Source organism: Macrobrachium nipponense, chromosome 27 (assembly GCF_015104395.2).
Source record: "Macrobrachium nipponense isolate FS-2020 chromosome 27, ASM1510439v2, whole genome shotgun sequence".
NCBI lineage: Eukaryota > Metazoa > Arthropoda > Malacostraca > Decapoda > Palaemonidae > Macrobrachium > Macrobrachium nipponense.
In genome coordinates this window covers 13206291-13225863 of record NC_087216.1, presented here as the reverse complement: position 1 = coordinate 13225863, position 19573 = coordinate 13206291, and the positions used below count along the sequence as shown (strand labels likewise).

General features: G+C 35.7%; 2 protein-coding genes across 2 annotated transcripts in view; one reads left to right on the top strand and one right to left on the bottom strand.

Annotated features, from left to right (window-relative positions):
• Positions 1-890: 890 nt before the first annotated feature.
• LOC135200833 (transmembrane GTPase Marf-like) lies at positions 891-7601 on the bottom strand. The gene is made up of 5 exons (XM_064229522.1): positions 7485-7601; positions 7174-7275; positions 6870-7019; positions 5188-5384; positions 891-3802 (listed from the first exon to the last, which is right to left on the bottom strand). The coding sequence occupies exons 1-5, from the start codon at positions 7599-7601 to the stop codon at positions 3598-3600; spliced, it is 771 nt and encodes a 256-aa protein (XP_064085592.1). The 3' UTR covers positions 891-3597.
• Positions 7602-9627: 2026 nt separating this feature from the next.
• Positions 9628-19573, top strand: part of LOC135200505 (DNA mismatch repair protein Mlh1-like) — a 76341-nt gene continuing 66395 nt past the window's right edge. Inside the window, exons 1-2 of the mRNA XM_064229155.1 lie at positions 9628-9703; positions 12030-12086. Coding sequence (XP_064085225.1) covers positions 9628-9703; positions 12030-12086 — 133 coding nt within the window. The remainder of the gene's footprint in view (positions 9704-12029; positions 12087-19573) is intronic.

Here is a 19573-nt window from a genome sequence, read left to right as displayed (position 1 = left end):
CCCCTGAAAGTTGTTAATTTGCAGATCTTATCACTGTAGAAACATGTAGTTGAGAGATACTGGTACAAGGTAAAGATGCGCCTTCTTATCGGTGCCCTATAGCAAGAAAAGTGTAAAGATTCAGAATATCAGACAGAAAAGGACAAGTAATCATATACATGGAAGAGACTACGACCTGGCCTCTTAAGAGGTCAAGAGTACTACTCACATTTATGATATCAAAATTACCTTAATAATCCAGTCTGGTTGGGGGATTGTGGTTTCCTACACTGAAATTGAGAATTTGATCAGGAAAATAAGATCTACCTCAAGTACCAACCAAGATTTTGACTAATTATCTTTTATGGTTTTACTTCTGTACTAAATCATCTTGTATGATTTTACTTAGTTTTTTTTTGTGTTCAAATGCTCAAAAAGAAATTAGTTTATATATTTTTAAAGCTCTCAAATAAAGCCATGTGATATATTTTCAGGTTGAAGCAACCGACAACTGGAAGTGGGTGGTAGAGCATGTTATATATCCTGCTGTGAGAAAGTCTCTGCTACCACCACAACACTTTGCTCAAGATACTACATTTTTGCAGATTGCAAATCTCACAGATTTATATAGGGTCTTTGAAAGATGTTAGCCTACTTAATTCAGCAAATTTCACTGTATTATAATTGATAGTTATCATATACGTATAGTCTAATCACTTCTCTAGTTTTAGAGTATGCACTTGTTCATTTACAAGGCTGAATATATTTTCACTAATGTTAAAATGCACAGGTTTGGTCATTTAGGTAACTAAAAGAAGAAGTTTTTTTGTACCAAAGGTAAAACTGTGATAAACTTTCATTAAGCCATATTAAAATCAGAGATCAGAAAAGTGTGATAAAGTGAATGAAACTTTTACACTATGGTAAACTTTAATTTATAACATGTCCAGCAGTTTACATTATTTACACTACAACAGACTATACGCACCTTCACATCATAATGACAAAAATGATGTGGGATTCTACATACCTCAAGAGGGAAGGCAAATATGTACATAATAAACATTTACTGAATTAACATTCACAGCTCTTCTACGTAAAAATGGCACACTGATACCAAACTTTATTGTAAATAAAGACTATCATCTGTACAACTTTTTAATAAACACATTTCTAGCTACCAGGATTTTACTTTATAATGTATTTATACAAAATAAATGCAAATTTTATAAAAGAAAATGGCAATAAAGCTCAAAACCTTATTGACTAGAATTCTAATTCACTAGAGTTCTAAATGTTGTTGAAGGTAAATCCTCTTTTAAGTCGTAAATCAAAATAACCTTTCTATAAAAAAAATACAGCACAAGTGCTTGGTCACATACTCTAGAAAAACTGACCTAAAGATATATTATAAAAAGCAATATTTCCAAAATATTTACAATAATTATCCAAGCCAATTTTTAGGTAATTAAATAAAATATACTAAGTTGAGAAGACTTAAAGCAATTTTGATACTAAACCAACATCAATAAGGATTGGCTTCCAAAATATTGTGCAACAATACCAAGCTTGAATATTGATATACAATTTTGCACAAGATGTGCAGATACAAACCTTTGCAAGATTAATCAATAACTATTGTAGCATCAAATTGCAATTGTTAATCTATGAATTAGCAACCTTTTCAGGAATGGCATTCCTCATACCAATACCCATCAATGATGTTCATACCTTAGTATGTTACAATTTACAATAATAATTCATACTAAGACTTTGACCTTCCATCTATATTGGAAAAGATTTCTCACATAAATGTTCAGTACTTTTTTCATTTTAACAACCACTTGCCCATAAAGGCCTTTATTTACACCTTTATTTTTTGACATGTACAATATTTACAAATAAAGAATTTCATATACAACCACGCAATACATCTCAGGTCACCAATTTCAATTAATGCTTCCCAAATTTCCTGTCCTGCTTAAGTAAAAACTATTACAACCGCTAACTGTGGTGTTAATTGCTTGATAGAAATTTGTTTAGATGCATCAAACTTTATAAATTGTCTTACACTTTAGTAGGAGTAGATACAATTTTATATTAAGAAAAAAGAAAATGTCCACTACAAGAGAAAAAGAACACCCATTCTCCCACTGCAGTATATTAGAATAAATATTTATTTCTCTTACAGCACTAGAAATTTCATTACCAAGAATATGAATGGTAAATAGATAAAGGCCTTCTTAGTTGCCAAGTCCTTATCCATCACTTAAGTTTCCATCCTATCATTACCTAACTATTTTTACATTCTCTTACTTTGATTTCAGTAGACTTTATTGATATGGTCTGCTCTTAAACTATAAGAACAGAACCTGTCTTCTTGTCAAGCTAAAAACTAGATTAAAATTTTCAAATAAAGTTCTTGTAATAAAGATACAAAAATTACTAAAACCACTGTTAATGTTACTTAACTTTTAGGTATGGCTGTAAAGATGGACTAAACACAAAACAGGCAGATCTTTTCTTTCAAAACTACTACAGGAGAAGAATGCAACTTAGAACACCCTATCTACAAAGATACAGGGAGAAATACAATCCTTATGACTTTTTGTTGTTGTTTACAAAGCTACCAACCACACCCCATGTTAATTTTTTTAATTCACTAATTTACTAAATACAAAAAATCTAAAAATTTAAAGCAAATATTGTTCAAAATGAGCACTCTGATAAGTATGGAAAGTGCCAAGGTGACAAAAAACTGTCATCATTAAGATACAAGAAAACACTAAAATAAGTGTAGTTCAAAATATTATCGGTACAGTACTTTATATAAAGTTGTGTTTTCAGTTCGTAAGATTTGTAATTACTGACATTTATAAGACTTAATATAAATGGCAACTTGAATACAATAATGTCTTGCACAAATGTAATCACTGTCAAAATGTAGAACATAAAAAGAACAGTTAAAATTCTATATGGGTAGAATTTGTACTGACTTCCATAAAAAGACCCAATGGCCTGAAATTCAAGTTGTTTAATGCAATAAGCACTTCAAGAGGTAGGCTTACAGATGAACAGCATCACATATTTTCCTATTAAAAACTTTCAAGTTACTAATGATTTAACAGGTATAAACTACATTATTAACTACATGAATTCTTGTGATGAAATTTCATGTATGAAATTAATTCTTTGCAAGCTGGCATCTAACTTAATAAAAAATTCATGTCTTGGTAAACTTAATCCACATATTTTCCAGCATGAAATGATTAATTTTACTCTATTCTACCCAAAATATTACTTTTATTTGGATTACAAAACAACTAAAATTGTACAAATTTGATCAATTTCACTGAAATATAATCCAGGCACATTATTTACTATGGGGTTCACATAGGTAGCGATATCAATAATAATAAAAATAATAATGCCACTTACCTTTCTCAATTAGTATATAATTATAAAGCAGTGAATGCTCTCTCCTTCATAGATATGAGATGAGATGAAACTATACTAAAAATATGAAATATTCTTTCTGTACACTCAACATTAACAAAATAATCTTGGATTATGAAACTGTGACTCAACCTTATATATTTACTAATCTTTCCTAAGTAATTACTCATCAGATGACAAATAAGTCTGCTGAAAGATATCTAACTCATTAGCTAAATAGTGGGCTTTATTTCTCAACTTCTTTGCCATAGCCGTAGTATCCTCCAACTGCTGCACTTCACGTTCCAAGGATCGTACATCTCTCTGCATCTCGCTGGTACTTTCATCAACCAATCGACAAAGACGGGCAAATGTACCGCTGAGCTCCCTATAAAAAGTAGTAACATGTAAGGGGTAAATAAATGAATTGCTTGTAGTGGGACTACTACATATTATTACCAGTAATATGACAAATTTTTAATCAATTTGTTTACATAGCTAACAAACCCTTGGTCTTAACAATAGGATAATCTTCTTGTGCCAGCTGGAAACTGGTTAAAAACAATCTAAGACTAAAACAAGGAATCTGTGGCATCTGGTAACTCATGCGTATATGAGTGGAAGCTGGTCACCAACCAGGCGCAGAACCTTATGCTCTAGAGACAGATTTTTCACAATCCCACCTTATTTTCATTACACTTCTACTCAATCTCTCCTTTAACGGAAGCACAGGCTCATTTAAAATTTCAAGAATGCTTTGTGCGAAATTTAGTTCAAATTCATATGAATTACTCATTTTATCAACAGTTGGGTTCTTTGGGTCTACTTCCTCTCAGGAATGATGAAAATTGTTTGCAAAGTAATCTACAAGCTCGTCCAAAAATACCAAATTTGTAACTAATTTGTATTTTTCATAACTAACAAACCTGAGGTCTTAACATTAGGATTTACTAGCGCCAAGCTGCTGGAAACCGGTAGAATTAAAATTACACTTGTGAGATCCAGGGACTAATGGCATCTATACCAGGTCTTCTATAGTTATATATCCTGTGAGGATTTGCTTTCTCTTTGATAATCTTAGAGAGATTGTTAATAGTTATCGTCAAAAAAATTAATTTATAATCACCAATTACACACAAAGCACAGAAGGCATCACACTTGTGGTATTTCAGAAGTGCTCTGTGCATTAACAATGGATTTCATGAAAAATTATACATCAACAGATTGATGAAATGATTTTTGTTGTTCATCGTAATTGCTTAAAATATCTGATTCTAAAATTTTTTGTGTGAGTGCATATACGTAACCTCTATTTCCCAAACATTACATCAGGCACAAATCATTATAAAATTCCCCTCAGCCTATGCAATGTTTTCACCAACATTTAAGTAGTCAACAAATATCAAATTTCTTCTTGAATGATTTAGTTTCATTTTATCTCTTGTCCATCTAAGTTATCTTTATGTGACAGGTAAAATAAAATATAGCAGTACTTGGTTTAAATACATGGAATGACAATTATGGTCCATACAACTATTACTTTCAACCTTATATTAATGTACAATTGCTTCTCTTGAAAATTGTTACTAATTGCTACTACTACATTGTTACTAATGTCTTACAATGCTGAAAAGCCAAATGTGACTATAATTAACATCTTAAATTCTTAACAGAAAGTGTAATAAAGACAATATAATATAAGGTCAAATTGGAACATTTAAAGTATGCCCTTTAACATAACAGAGGGAAATGGCACTCAGTACCTATACTTACTGCTGAACTTGATGAGAACAGTTGTGAGATGTTAGATCTACTATTAGCCTTAATTTTCGGGTGGCATGGTCAACATACTGCTTCTTGAATACACGCTCTTTTGCTTTGTTTGTCCAAGTGAGTCTCTCATATGCATATAGACAACCATATACTCCACCTGTGAACACTATGAACCGCCACCCAACAGTTTTGAAAAGCTGTGAATGGAAAAAACACAAAAAAATTAGTGAGTTCTCAGAGTAAATGCTAAAAGCCTTTTACATATATGTGGGTAATGCATGGTACAGAATGATGCTAAGCAAAAAATTTTCATTCAAAAGCACAATAAAAAAGCAAATTTTCAATTTCTGTTTCAGGGCTGAATGGCCTTAGTTGCCCCAGTGCTTGGGATGTATGCCAAAAGGCTATTGCTTATGAGATTTATTCATGTTTCTTACATCACAAATTTATACTAAACATTAAATTCATATGCAGCCTTGCACTATATAAGAAAACTCAGTCTTAAGAAATGGAAAATTTGACACAACTACATAATGCATACATAAAACCAAGATAGGAACTAAAGTAATTAAAATTAAGTACACTGTCTTGTTGCCTTTTGTATATCCAAACAAAGTACTACATCATTAAAGAAGAAAGATTATTCAACTAGATTTTATTTTAAATTAAAATTAGTGCTGACACTGGACAGTCCTCACTATTCATGTAGACTGGGAGTGAAAATGACAAATTTTTAATCAATTTGTATTTTTCAACTAACAAACCTGAGGTCTAACATTAGGATAATACTAGCACCAAGCTAGAAAACTGGTAGAATTAATAAAAAACTTGTGTGATCCAAGGACTATTGCCATCTGTACCTGGTCACGGGGCATTGTACTAAAACAAGGTGATGGCAGGTGAGCACTCAACATATGACTGGTGGGTTTTCAAAAATGTCTTTATTTATACTAAATTTACCTCATCACAAACCCATCAACCTTGAGCCAAAATTGCAATTTTGGAGACAGGCTGAAGTTGAGATCCTTCAGGTATTAGTCTCCATTTATTGTGTGACACACAAGGCATATGTATATACAGTACTATCCTATTGGGGGGAGATACTATGCCCTGGAGCCGTTACGTGATTTATAAGTACATGATGAAAACAGAATGTAGCAGGTTTAAATCTGCAACCTCACTAGTTGTAACTAACCAAGGTTATGTCCCACTTCATAACAGAATTGCTAAGTGATGAATTTTGAAGTGTCCAGACTCCACGAGCAATGACCTTCTGAAGGGAATAGGCCTCCTTCAATGTTAAGCCATCAGTTCTTATTTAACAACATTGGTTCATTATTTTGTAGCTCATGGAGGAGGACTTCCACTGCTTATTCAAATGTATGGGCTTGCAACTTGAAAGCAATAGGACTAGTAAATAGGTAGTTAAGAAAGATTTTTAGCAAACTATTTAAAAGTTCTAGTGGTTGCCAAAATCTAATCAGTCGGTAAATCATGTACTTTCCTCATGTCAATTCTCAAACAGAAACAAACTTGAGTCTTTGATGCACACAGTGAAGGATATCATCATAAGATCACTTTGACCCAAATACAGTCTACAAGCTTATTATGTAATTCCATGCCTCTAAGTACACCATACAAAATGGTCAAGTTACAATCTATAAACAACAAATCATACTTACAAGCCCTAATGCTAATGCTAATCCCATGGTACCTTGAGAACCAACAGTGGCAACTGCAAATCGACTAATGATTGACCAATCATCTTGAGAAACTGCAAACTGGGGTTCATTGCTTGGGGTCATAGGTGTCATTGGAACACTTCGTGAAATCTGTAATACACATTTTTTATTCAATGAAAGTATTCTTTACTAAAATGTTAGCAATATATATTTATAAAACCATCATATTTATACCTAATGTCAATGGGCTTAATTTTTATTACGCAAAGTGTATGTGAAAAAGTGATTAAGTTTATAAACTCACATTTTCCTTGTGTTTGGAATTCACAATACGGCTGCTGGCTTTACCTAAGACACGCTGAACTAAAGCAACCAACCCTAGGGAAAATTTAAACTCTATGTCTTCCTGCAAGAGAATGAGATTTAAACATTTTCAGACATAAAATCTAATATAATTTCTTCCTAAAAGCAATGACCTTCCAATTATTTCTGTAATCAGAATCTAGCAAACTAAAAGATACTTTAAGCTACTAAATATCAACTACTTCATCCGAAATATGAAAACAATAATATAAACAATAATAATTACAGAACTTGTGAATAAACATTCTATACCTTAAAATCTGCACAGAGATTTTCACAGTTAAGGCGATACAGAATTTCGAAAGGCTCTCTTCGTGGCAACATTGTAGAGGCAAGTTCTCTTCTTTCACTGTGTAGAAGAGCCAGCATTCGATCTGAAAGGAGATACTATTAGTTCTCAACAGTTTCCCTTTACAATAAAAAAACCTAAATTCACACACATTTGTTGCTTAAATCAAACTTCAATTGCAATGAACATAGTGCTGCATTTAGCATGCTTTCAGCTGATACAACTGATGGCAATGCCTAAGTAGCATCTTATCAGTGATGGCAAAACAACTCACTGACAGTATGATACTAAGGCTTGACCTTCATAACCATATTATTAACCAGTTCTAAATAATTTCTAATCAAGTTTATTTTGCTTCCCCAAGACCGTGGAAAGAAGTTTCAACTAAAGAAAGACTTCTCCATTATTAGAACTAACTGTCCTCAAATTAATAAAAATGGCATTAATTGATAAAAAAACAGAAAAAACTTACTCGTCAGTTTCAGCCTGATTGCTTTCAATATTAAAGCTAGAGCTGATGATAGTTTTCTGCCCTTAAATTTGATCCTAATCCAGATTTCTACATGGGATGTGGAGTCTTCTTGTAAAACATTCAGTACAAAGATCTGGATGGAAAGGCTCATTGAATTCATCTACTAGTACAGACAGCCGCCTAATTTCTTCATTCAAGGCATTAGATACCTGTAAATGTGACCAATGACAATAAAACACGTTTACAATCAGCGTACACAATATAACATGTTTACAATTAGTATACTTCTACATCTATTGGTGCAGCTGATTATTGAAATCATAAAATATTTTGAAAAAGTTCTTGTTAATAAAAAATATTTCCAATAAGATGGAATACAGTAATTCTGCATAGTTCAAAGTGTTAGATAAAATGACACCCTAAAATTGTACATTACTACTATTAAGATTACTGAATAACATTCCCAGGTTCTCATAGGACTTGTCCCAAAGGATCAACTGCTATATGCAAGGGACAACTGGAAAAGGCAGAGTAAAATGAGCTGTGTCACTGAGTGGGAAAAAACTGTAGAGAATGAACAATAAAAGGAAATTAAGACAGAAATGTTTTTAAAATAATGTTAAATTTCCAACTGATTAACAAGCAACCATGATCCAAATTCATCATTCCAATGTTATCAGTAAAATGTCAGTTACAATTCCATTTTATTCAAGGAGATAATTTGTTGCAAACAGACACTAAAAGAAACATCAACATAGCTTACTCTTCGTTCAACATCATCTACTATTGAGCAGATTTTTTCTTTCATCTGAGTTGTTAATGCATGTAACTCCTTCTCAGTGTGGTCTAATCGTGCCCAAAGTGATTGTCTATCTTTCATCTTCTCTTCACGTTCTTGCCAAGATCGCTCCATGACTTTGCCAACAATAACCTGAATTTCACGTTACAAAGACAAAGCAAATAAATTTCAATATTAAAAAGACAGCAAATAAATTCAGTTATGACAAAATCATATAAATATGTAATTAATTTGCCATAAAAGTCTGATTAGTGAAACTGCTCTGCACTGCCCTAGGGCTTTCTGAAAAATTATTTAAAAAAATTAACCTCAAACACCACCATTGAAGATTTAAATTACAGTAGTACTCGAAAGTTATTAAAAATTTAACACAACAGACATCAGCAAATAGTACAATATTAAATAAATCATGGAAGGGTGAAGTAGGTTTCTCTTTGGTGGTTTACTACTCAAGGAAAGATTAAAGTGAATTCTGTGCAGCCAGGGTACTAGCACAATTGCTTGAACAAAAAACAATCAAAAGGTTCTCATTAAAAATATCTACATGACATTTTTTGAAACATTTTAAGCCATGTTTCTATGTGTAAAAGGGTACCATATTGCTTTTCTCTGATTCACCCTTTCTATGCATTTCCTGAGTGTGTTCTGAAGGGTGGTACTACCAAAGATTTCTTGCAGGTGTAAGTATTACCTACAACAGTTATGCCAGAGAGGAGAGATTGTTATGCCAAACTCACACTGTTTCATGTTCAATTATAAATCCTTTTATTTACCAAACTCTAAAATACTGTTTGTTACTTTAATGAAAGCTATTAAACTACATAAAAAATATAAAATGGAGAAAAAACACTTCTTTTGTAATAACAAAGTGCAAGATATGGATAAAGTCAATAAGGAAAAGAAGTTTAAAAGTACAATTAAGCCTTAAAACCAAAGAACTTACAAGTGAATGTAGAAGTGGAAATCTGTGACATTTTGTATCTTATTCGTATGGATATCAAAATCGAAGAAATGGTTAGAATGTTGCTTTTTTAATTCACATTATTGGTGCATTCCGTACTTCTTCCAAGTAAAGGAGCAGTCCTAGCTTTTTCTTCTTGTTGTGTGTGTGTATAATCTTTTACAATGTCAATGTTACAATGCCAGGCATATATGAGAGAAAAAGATTAAAATAAGAGAGGCATTATAGTTAAAAAAAAAAAAAAAAAAAAAAAACTGTAACAAGTAGTAAACTTTATGAATACTGATATTTGACCCCGCTTAGCTTGAGAAGTCATCTCAGCTAGCGGCTGGGACAGATAAACTCAAACAAGATTTAGAATGTGAAATTAATATTTTTGTTGCATAACTTCATAAAGAATCATCAAAATAAGTAGGCTGATCTTTTTGCTTAAAGTACCTGATTCAGCAGCAGTTGACATGTCAAGTCCCTGGGCCAAAAACTAATTACCTTTATATTCCTGGGCTATGCATAAGGGGTTAATGCTGTCCAATATAATCTTGCAATTAGCTTACATCTATACCTTTGCATGCTTGAAAAATCAACAAAATAAACTATAAACAGTACACCTGCAGAATAATACAGCAAAGTGCAGTTCACCAAATGCCACCTAAGAGAATAATTGCCTGAATGAACTGAATTTCATCCTCTCAAAGAAATAAAAAGCACTCACAACTTCCATCCAAATGTTGAACCACTTCATCCCTGCAACTCCCATATATAAAAGGTAAGTACTTGCTTACAAGCAACTGTACTTAAGCACATATTCTCAGCAAGTTACATGATTGGCAACATAACTGTAATCACTTACAACAAATAAATCATGGGAAGCACTTTCCTTCAACACAGGATTAAAGTATACAGTGGTACCTCGAGATACGAAAATTAATCCGTTCCGAGACGGCCTTTCGTATTATGAGTTTTTCGTATCTTGGAACACATTTTACACGTAAAATGGCTAATCCGTTCCAAGCCCTCCAAAAACACCCTAGTAAATTATATTTCCAGGCCTAAAACACATGTTCTAGGGTTACAACGGAAGAAATATGTCTCCAAAAAGGCAAAATACTGTACATACTTGAGTAATATTCAACTGCATGTAATGTTCAACCCCATTTTTACTGCATATATTAGGACTTTAGCATATGTCCCCTAGCAATAAGCCTAGCCTATGTGTAATAATTACATATATTAGATTTACAAGATCTGTAAATATAAACCCATGACCTGAGGTCATGGCATTAGGAGGGTTCTACGTGACCAAAGCAGACCTAGATTACGCTATGCGCTGTCTGCAGTAGCCTGATCTAGCTCAAAGCTTTGTCAACATTTTATGTTTATGATAACTTTGCACAACAACTTCCATGGGAAGCGGTGACCTGTTAAACCTACGCCGGAACTTGTAACTTCCGAGCCGGCGGACTACGTATGTTTTTTATATGAATTGCTTAGATAGCTAATGTTCCGCTATCGACGCGATGCTTTAGAATGGCAGTTCCGCGCCAACCATCAAACATATCGGTCTTCCGACCGAGCTGCATCTCTAGTATGGAGTTACAGAATAAAGTTGTTATCTTGTTCAACTTGCCTGTTGAATCATCTCCTTAGTCAAGAAAGAACCTCTCTACTAAGATATCCAAGGGAGATGAGAGGACCAAATACTTACGAATGACAGTCGTAAGGAGAACACAAAAAGTCTATCGCCAAGCGATAAGACTTAGATGTGGTGGCAGCGTATAACGAAGAATATAATTAACAAGACCCATATCAGCCGACCGAAGGTCTACAAGAACTAACTTCCACCTTCAACATCAAACTAAACAGAGGAAACGGGATCTTCAATCAAACGCAACAGTTTATGAAGACGCAACTATGTCCTTCATCGAGAGGAATACAAGCATTTAACACCGACGTTTGAGCAACTGTTGTCACTTATCTTCGAGAATCTACACCGGACGAGAGCAGCATCGAACATCAACGGAAAGAAGAAAACAAACACAGGGAGATCACCCGATCACGAGCAAGGACGCAGAGTGTACAGCTAGAACGCAGTAGTGCAAAGGACGGAGGCTGTGACGTCATCAATCTTGGACTTCCCCACGCATCGTGCACCGAGAGAAGACCGTGACGTCATCACGACTTCCGACGCGAGACTTAGACAGGAACTGAGACGTCATCCCATGTCAACAATCCTTCGCAATATAATCTGGAGCTAAGTACCATTTTTATCTATTCAGGTCTTTTCCTCAGTGAAGTGTTGTTCATCAAGAGTCGATCATCCAGTATTTCTGGGGGTGAGTGTTCGCCATATTAATCTTCCTTCATTACAGAATCAATCTTCAAACTACGAGTTCTCGCCCGCAGATTAATTTTTTTTTCTCTTCTCGTTGTCATTAAACCGTTCTTGCAGGAATTCTCCGTATAATATTTTATCATATCTGTATTTTTGTATCTTTTGGGGATTTTCCTATTATTATTAACACACTTATACAGTACATTGCTTATGCGTTTACGTAGTGGTCGAGTGTACCTCTTATAGATATTTTGATAGGATTGCAAGGAATAGAAGTGATAAGAAAAAAGTGAAAGTCGAAATGGCAACTACTCCGGCTGGCAACCCCAATGTGGTGACTCTCGTTAGCGCGAGGTCAGCGATTGTCCCTTTTCAAGGTCGGGTCAATGGGTTCCATGCCTCAAAATGTTGAGGCATGGATCTCATCTGTAGACGCTCATTTAAAAGCAAAAAGCATCACAGACCCAGCAGTACAATACAGGAGGCCAAGAGCTTCATTGACTTTGCAAAAGGTGACGCAAGTGCGTATCTAAGGGGGGTTTTCTTTCCAAGAGGCGCTTACATGGGACGAGTTCAAAATTAGATTACGTGCCGTGTATGGGGGTGAAGAGGCTTTAGATGTAGTATTGCATTGAGAAATATCCTTAACCAAGCCTCCATGACTCAGCTCAATGTTGTCGAGCGGGCGGCGCTAATTGCCGACCGGCTAAATGAATATCAGGATAGTTTAAGTAACTCCGGGTGGGTTCGGGTGCTAAAATCAAAAGTGAAAAGATTTTATCCGTTTGATCTACCTTACGTCTATCACTGCAATGTTGCCTGAAGCGTTAGTACGGTGTTTTGATAAAAAAATTGCAGCCCGACAGTACGGAATTAGATGTGTATAAACAAATCAAAAAACACATGTCTAAATGTACCGACCTAGATCCTTCGCTCATTCAAGTTTTTGCAAAAAATGAGAACAAGCCACAACAAGTAAATGTGGTACATAATAATAATCAAGTTGCAGGGATGGTTTGTTATAACTGTAAACGACCAGGTCACATGATTTCAGACTGTCGGGACGCGTTTTGTTCAATACACAATAGTTCAACTCATTCATATAACCGTTGCTACTCAAGGAATCAACAGCAGAATGCTACAAACACGCAACCAGTTGCCAGTGCAAATAAAAAGAAGGGTCCTCAGTTACTATAAGAAGAAACAACCAACGGAAATTCTGCACACAGCAGAAACAAACAAATCGTGCTCAGGTACCTCTGTTCCTGGGCCGTCTAGCCAGAACTCGCAAGGGCAAGCGAATTTTCAAGGTGTGATAACCAAAACAAATACCACGTAGTTCACTCCAAGGGGGGAGAGGGCGATGTTGGGTCATCAATATCAACATCTTTTGTATCAAATAATCAGTTTAATCATTTATCAGATCATTGTGAGACAATTGATTTTCTATGAAACACACGGCCGAATCAAAAAAAATCTGTGCAGGTTCCCGTAGATTTTGCAACAAATTCATGCAATTATTAGTCAAGACGAGTTGCGATCAACCTTACATGCAGTAAATTTGGACCATAAGTCATTCACTTTGTTCTTTGATTCTGGTAGTCCACGTAATATCATGGATTTAAGGACTCATCATTTACTCTTTTCAAATTTCCCTATAGAAAAGTCCGGAATAAGGCTCTCAGGCATTGGGAATAATGAATTAAATGTTGTGGGCGTAACTCATGTACAGTACAAGGTCGGTAAGCGCACGTTTGCTGATACCTTTGTCGTTGTACAAAACATTAATATGTATCCCGCAGTAATTATCGGATACCCGTCTATGGGCACTCAAAATATTATCTTAGCACTGCAAAACACGGCGTGTATATCAAAGGGAAAATTCTATAGGTCTTCTAATACCCTAAAATCAGTTGTAGATAATAAAGAGACAGACAGAGTTGTCACTTACATTACGGAACCAATCACCTGTCTCATGAACCAAGAAATAATACAGGCAACCCAACAGAACTCTCGCTCACCCGTAATATCAGCTTGCACGCAAACTCTCGAGCCTAACGTAACTTCAAAATATTATTGCGTGTAAATGAGAAGAACCTTGCCAGGATCTGAAACATTAATCCTTTCCGAAACTCTGAAAACACGGATTATCCGTCACACAAGCCATTTATACAGTCGGCTCACAACAACAATGTAACATCGAAGTCTGTAATCATTTGAATACCACTTTAGTAATCCACAAAATCAACATATCTTGGATGCCGAATTTGTTTAAACATACGCATTCTTACGTAGCTGAGATAAATCACGCTCAATCAGTTGCGGATGAAACCCTTTTGCAATCTATAAGGAACAAATCAATAAGGACATTCAAGAAGAAGAAATTCAGCAGAAATTTTTTGAATCTTTTAACTAAATATCATGATGTTTTTTCCACTACGGATGGAACCTTAGGAAAAACGGATGTCATCGAGCATCAAATAAGGCTCAAGGACAAACAGAAAGTAATCTATGTACCTTCGTACTGACTTCCTATGAAATTTCAGAATGAGATAACAGAGGAAGTAGGTAAAATGTTAAAAGAAGGAGTCATTAGGAAATCAAACAGCCCTTATAATTTTCCGTTAATAGTAGTACCGAAAAAAGATCGAACTTGGCGGATATGCGTAGAGTTTCGTCGTTTAATGAAGAAACAATCCCTGACAGATTCCCAGTACCATGTACCGATGATATCCTATCCTTACTAGGCCAGAATAAATATTTCACAAGCCTAGACTTACTAAAGGATTTCATCAGATTCCGTTGGAACAAGAGAGTATCCCATACACTGCCTTCAGCACAGCCAGGGGACATTATGAATTTTTGCGTATGCCTTTTGGTTTACGTTGTGCTCCTATAACTTTTACTCGTATGATAAACATCGTGTTTGGAGACTTGTTGGGAGATATCCTATATGCCTACATGGATGACTTAGTAATCTTTTCCAACAACATTAGAAGAACATTTACGTAAATTGGAGTTAGTGCTACAAAGATTAAGGCAGCATAATTTAAGGGTAAAGATAAGTAAGTGTGAATATTTTAAAAACAGAACTAGTCTATCTAGGTTTCACGGTTTTCTAGTGAAGGTCTTAAAGTCGTCCACGATAAGGTGTCAGCTATCCGTAACTTTCCGATACCTACTAACGTCAAGGGAATACAGCAATTTTTAGGATGTAGCGGCTACTATCGCCGCTTCATCCGCAACTACTCAATCATAGCCGCTCCCCTAACCGATCTTATAAAAAAGGGCGTAGATTTCGTATGGTCTGAAATTCATCAACAGGCGTTAGATAAATTGAAAGATGAACTGTGTAGTTCTCCTACTTGAAATTTCCTGACTTCGGTAAGGAATTTTTCATAGCAACAGACGCCTCAGACCTAGGAGTAGGTGGGGTATTGCTTCAACAATATGATAAACAGTTTTTCCCTATAGCTTTTTATTCACGTAAACTGAGACCTTCCGAAAGTAAATATGCAGTAATAGACAAGGAAGGGCTCGCTATTGTTAATTCACTCGTGCATTTTAAATTCATAATATACGTTACCCCGTCAAGGTTCTCACTGATCATAAGCCCCTAACCGACTTCTTTAAAGGCTTTAGTCACAGCCCCAAGCGAACTCGGTGGCACATGATCATTCAGGACTTTGGCGCGAGGATCGGGTATTTACCAGGGAAAGCAAATATCATTGCTGACGCATTATCACGCAACCCCTCTTCATCTTTGTACCGAGCCATTAGCTGAATTAATAGAATATCTCAACCTCCACGCCCGTTGTTAAAACTATATCTGAACAGGAAGATCTGGGCTGGAGTGCTGAACTATACAGACGGAACAAAGAAAAGATCCGCAAAATAGAAAAAATCATCATTGCGTTAAACGGAAATCCGAAGGAAAAGGAATACCTAAAGTATAAGCAGCAGAATTATATCCTACAGGACAATATCCTGTGTAGATCCGTGACGAGGAAAACCCGCAACACACCGCAGTTGAATAACAACCAGGTGGTGGTGCCTATCTCACTCATACCCACTGTCTTAAAGTGGTTGCATGAAAATCCACTGCACGGACACCCGGGTTATACCTTGATGTCACAGAAAGCCAAATCCTTATTTTATTGGCATACGATGCTTACAGATATAAAAAAGCACATAGCAAATTGTCGCACTTGTCAAGAATACAAAGGGCACACGAAGACACCTGTCAGCCTAGGGGCTTAACCCCGTGCCAAATCAACCCTTTGAAAGAGTACATTTAGATTTATTAACAGGATTTACGAGTCAGACAGAGGAAATAAGCACCTCCTAGTAATTATAGACGCTTGACTCGATATACAGAACTTATAGCGCTTAAAACAAAAACCGCGGTCGAGTGCGCTAGGAAGTTTTACGAGTGCTACATTTGTAAACATGGAATTCCACACATCATTATCTCAGACTCGGGCGGGGAGTTCAATAATCATTTCCTTAACTCCTTGTGCGAATTCCTTTGTATAAAGAAAATCAATACCATGATCTATCACCCAGAGTCTAATGGGCTAGTGGAAAGGGCAAATCATAAGGTTTTAAAACATTTTAAGGGTCACCTTAGGGGGGGCAGACCCCAACTGGGACATTGCCATACCTGCGGTACTAAGCACACTTAATCACTCGTATCATGTGTCTATTAAAATGACACCGGCACGAGGCACTGTACGGTATCCCGGCCCGAACGCCTTTCCACATCTTAAAGCCTACAACTAATTTCAAATCCTCTAAAGGATGTTATGGATGCAAGCATAAGTCGATATAATATAATTCGTAAGAATTTAGAAGAAGCACAAATCATAATGAAAAAAAATCATGATAAAATAGCTAAGCCAACTAGAACATATGCCGTGGGCGATCAGGTATACATACAAGTATACGTACGTAAAGGTTTAAATTATAAACTGACACCTAAGTTTGAAGGCCCGTTTAACATTTTAGAAAATTTAACGGCCAATAGAGTTAGGGTTCAAAATGTATCCAAACCCACTGATGTGAGAATAGTCCATTGGCACATATCAGAATTAAAGAAAGGTAGATGGAGTGAGGGTAAAAAATGGTTGTATTTATGAAAACTTGTATAATAATTTATATATATATATCTATTAATCATATTGTATGTAAACCTATTCTTTTACGCGAGTTATTACATATGTTTTACTCATTGCAGGTTTCAAAAATGAATCTGTTATTGTTAGGAGTGATATTGTGTATTCAGACATCTTTGTTGTATGGAAAGAGCGCTAGGACGAAAGAAATAGAATTTAATCATGGCTCGATTATCGAGAGAATAGATGATGTATTCATCGTGTCAAGTAATATTGTTATAGAAGTAGATATGCATGCTATTTTCTTGCCTGAAGATGACGTCCTTAACTTAAAGAATGACCTGATGAGGTTTGGTATTTCCCTTAAGGAAATGCATGAACGTAATTTTCATGCTAACTCAGAGATTCGCTAGCTCAAACACTAAGCGTCGCGGAAATGTTGTCTTATGACATACAAAATAAAACCGCCGAGGCAGAAGAACTCGCTCGTGACCTGCTGATGTGGTCTGTCGCGGCACAATACTCTTGAAACGCCGCAACCCGCTTATTCTGCTGGACTAAACATCTTAGGATCAGTTGCGAATCTAGGCTTAGGAATCTCAAATCGCCTTAAGATAAATAATCAAAAATAAAAGAATTGAGTTTTTGCAACACAAAACAGAACTGGCTTTATCTGAACTTCGCAGCCAGTTATCTTCGATCAATCAAATAATGAGTATCGTTAATGAACATTCAAATAATATCGATCAGGTCATGGAAGTTCAACATTTGCTGGCTACGTTAGCTTACTATAGTTCGAAAATAGATCATATCCGTGTGAAAATATCACATTTTATTGAAAAGTCAAAGATTACGTAGAAGCAATTACGTTAGCAACAAAGGGTGTGTTATCTCCTCACCTCATGCCTATTAAAGATCTGACGTTAACTTGGAAAACGGACGGGAGAAGCTAGGTTATATTCCTTTATTAGATGCCCATAAAGTAGAGTTCTATTATAGCCTAATATCAGTCAGCGTTGAAAATTATAGAATTATGATCACAATTCCTTTTGATTCTTCCGATGCTTGGCAATCATACAAAATAGCACCGTTTCCTACTTTCATGACGAATAACTCAAATCCAGTAATATCCAATTTGAACGGGGCATGTACTGATTTCTTCTGATAAGAAATCATTTACAATCATTAAATTTAAAGACTTAGATAAACTCACTCACTGTTCAGAAGCCATGAATAATAAAATTTGTACAGCTGACTCTTTTGAATTCTATCCTATATCAACGGATTCATGTGAGTTAGACATAGTGCTAAACGGCTCTCTCTCTATACAAGCGAAGGTTGTCTGGGGAAACTTTATCCCTTTTACGGTAATAAATTCAATTACAGGATGAATAATGGTTCCTGGAATCCGTTATGATAAGGCCGGCGATTCGACGTCGTGTGTCCGGACAGTACCACCGCCCATGCCCTATCGTCGTAGCAGCCGATGGTTGTACGGGGACATCTACAAACTACACCGTCAGAGGGGTCAACACGATAATACGTGAGAAGGCGTATTTCGCGAACTACACGTGGGCTTCCACAATCATCCCGTCACTACCTCTCCCATACAACGCGTGAGTAGCTCATCGTTTGACGCAACTGGCTGAGATGACCCACGCGTCATCGACTTATTGCAGGTGGAGAAAATCTTCGCTACTACATTCTGCTAGCCGTGTTCAGCGTGACGGCCATATTGGTTATCGCCGTCAACATCTTTACTTGGCGTAGGCTGAGGCATAAACAGAAGGATCTCCAAGGGAACGTACTGGCCCGTCTAGATGACGTACCCGTTAAACTCAAGTCGTTTGCGTTTAGGGCCGCCTGAACCTGGCCACTTCAGTTCGTGCCTAGGGAATTGTCTGGAATTGTGTTGTGTGTGAAAAGCGGTCCGTATGCTGGCAAAAATGTAGGACAAGAAAAGACTCACGCCTTTGCATTTGAACAGTTAAAGTATCTCCAGGGCGCCTAATAAAGCATTATAGCCCAATATTATACATTAATATATTCCTAAAGGTATTTTTCGGGCACCTAATAAAATATATCAGCCCTATATATTGCTTTTCTGCAGATTTCCATGGTTATACTATTATACCATTGTACAATTATATTTATCTATTACAAGGAGTGTCAAGTACTCTTTAACAATTATCCATGATCATGCTATAATCATTAGTTTAGTAACCATTATTCTTTAATCAGGTTACCTGTTATTCATATTAATCATGTATACATGTTTTTGATTTTTACCTTTTTATTATTTTTGGGTACCTAATCATTAGTATTACCAAACATGGATCTATATTTTCCATGCATTTATCTTTGTTTATGAATA

What these genes read in the sequence shown, in the direction of transcription:
- LOC135200833 (XM_064229522.1), bottom strand. Translation starts at nt 7,601, where the DNA reads ATGCTGGCTCTTCTACACAGTGAAAGAAGAGAACTTGCCTCTACAATG. An exon ending in ATTCCAAACACAAGGAAAAT is followed by an intron (nt 7,020 to 7,173) that starts GTGAGTTTATAA and finishes TGTGTATTACAG; the next exon opens with ATTTCACGAAGTGTTCCAAT. An exon ending in TAGCATTAGCATTAGGGCTT is followed by an intron (nt 5,385 to 6,869) that starts GTAAGTATGATT and finishes TTCCATTCACAG; the next exon opens with CTTTTCAAAACTGTTGGGTG.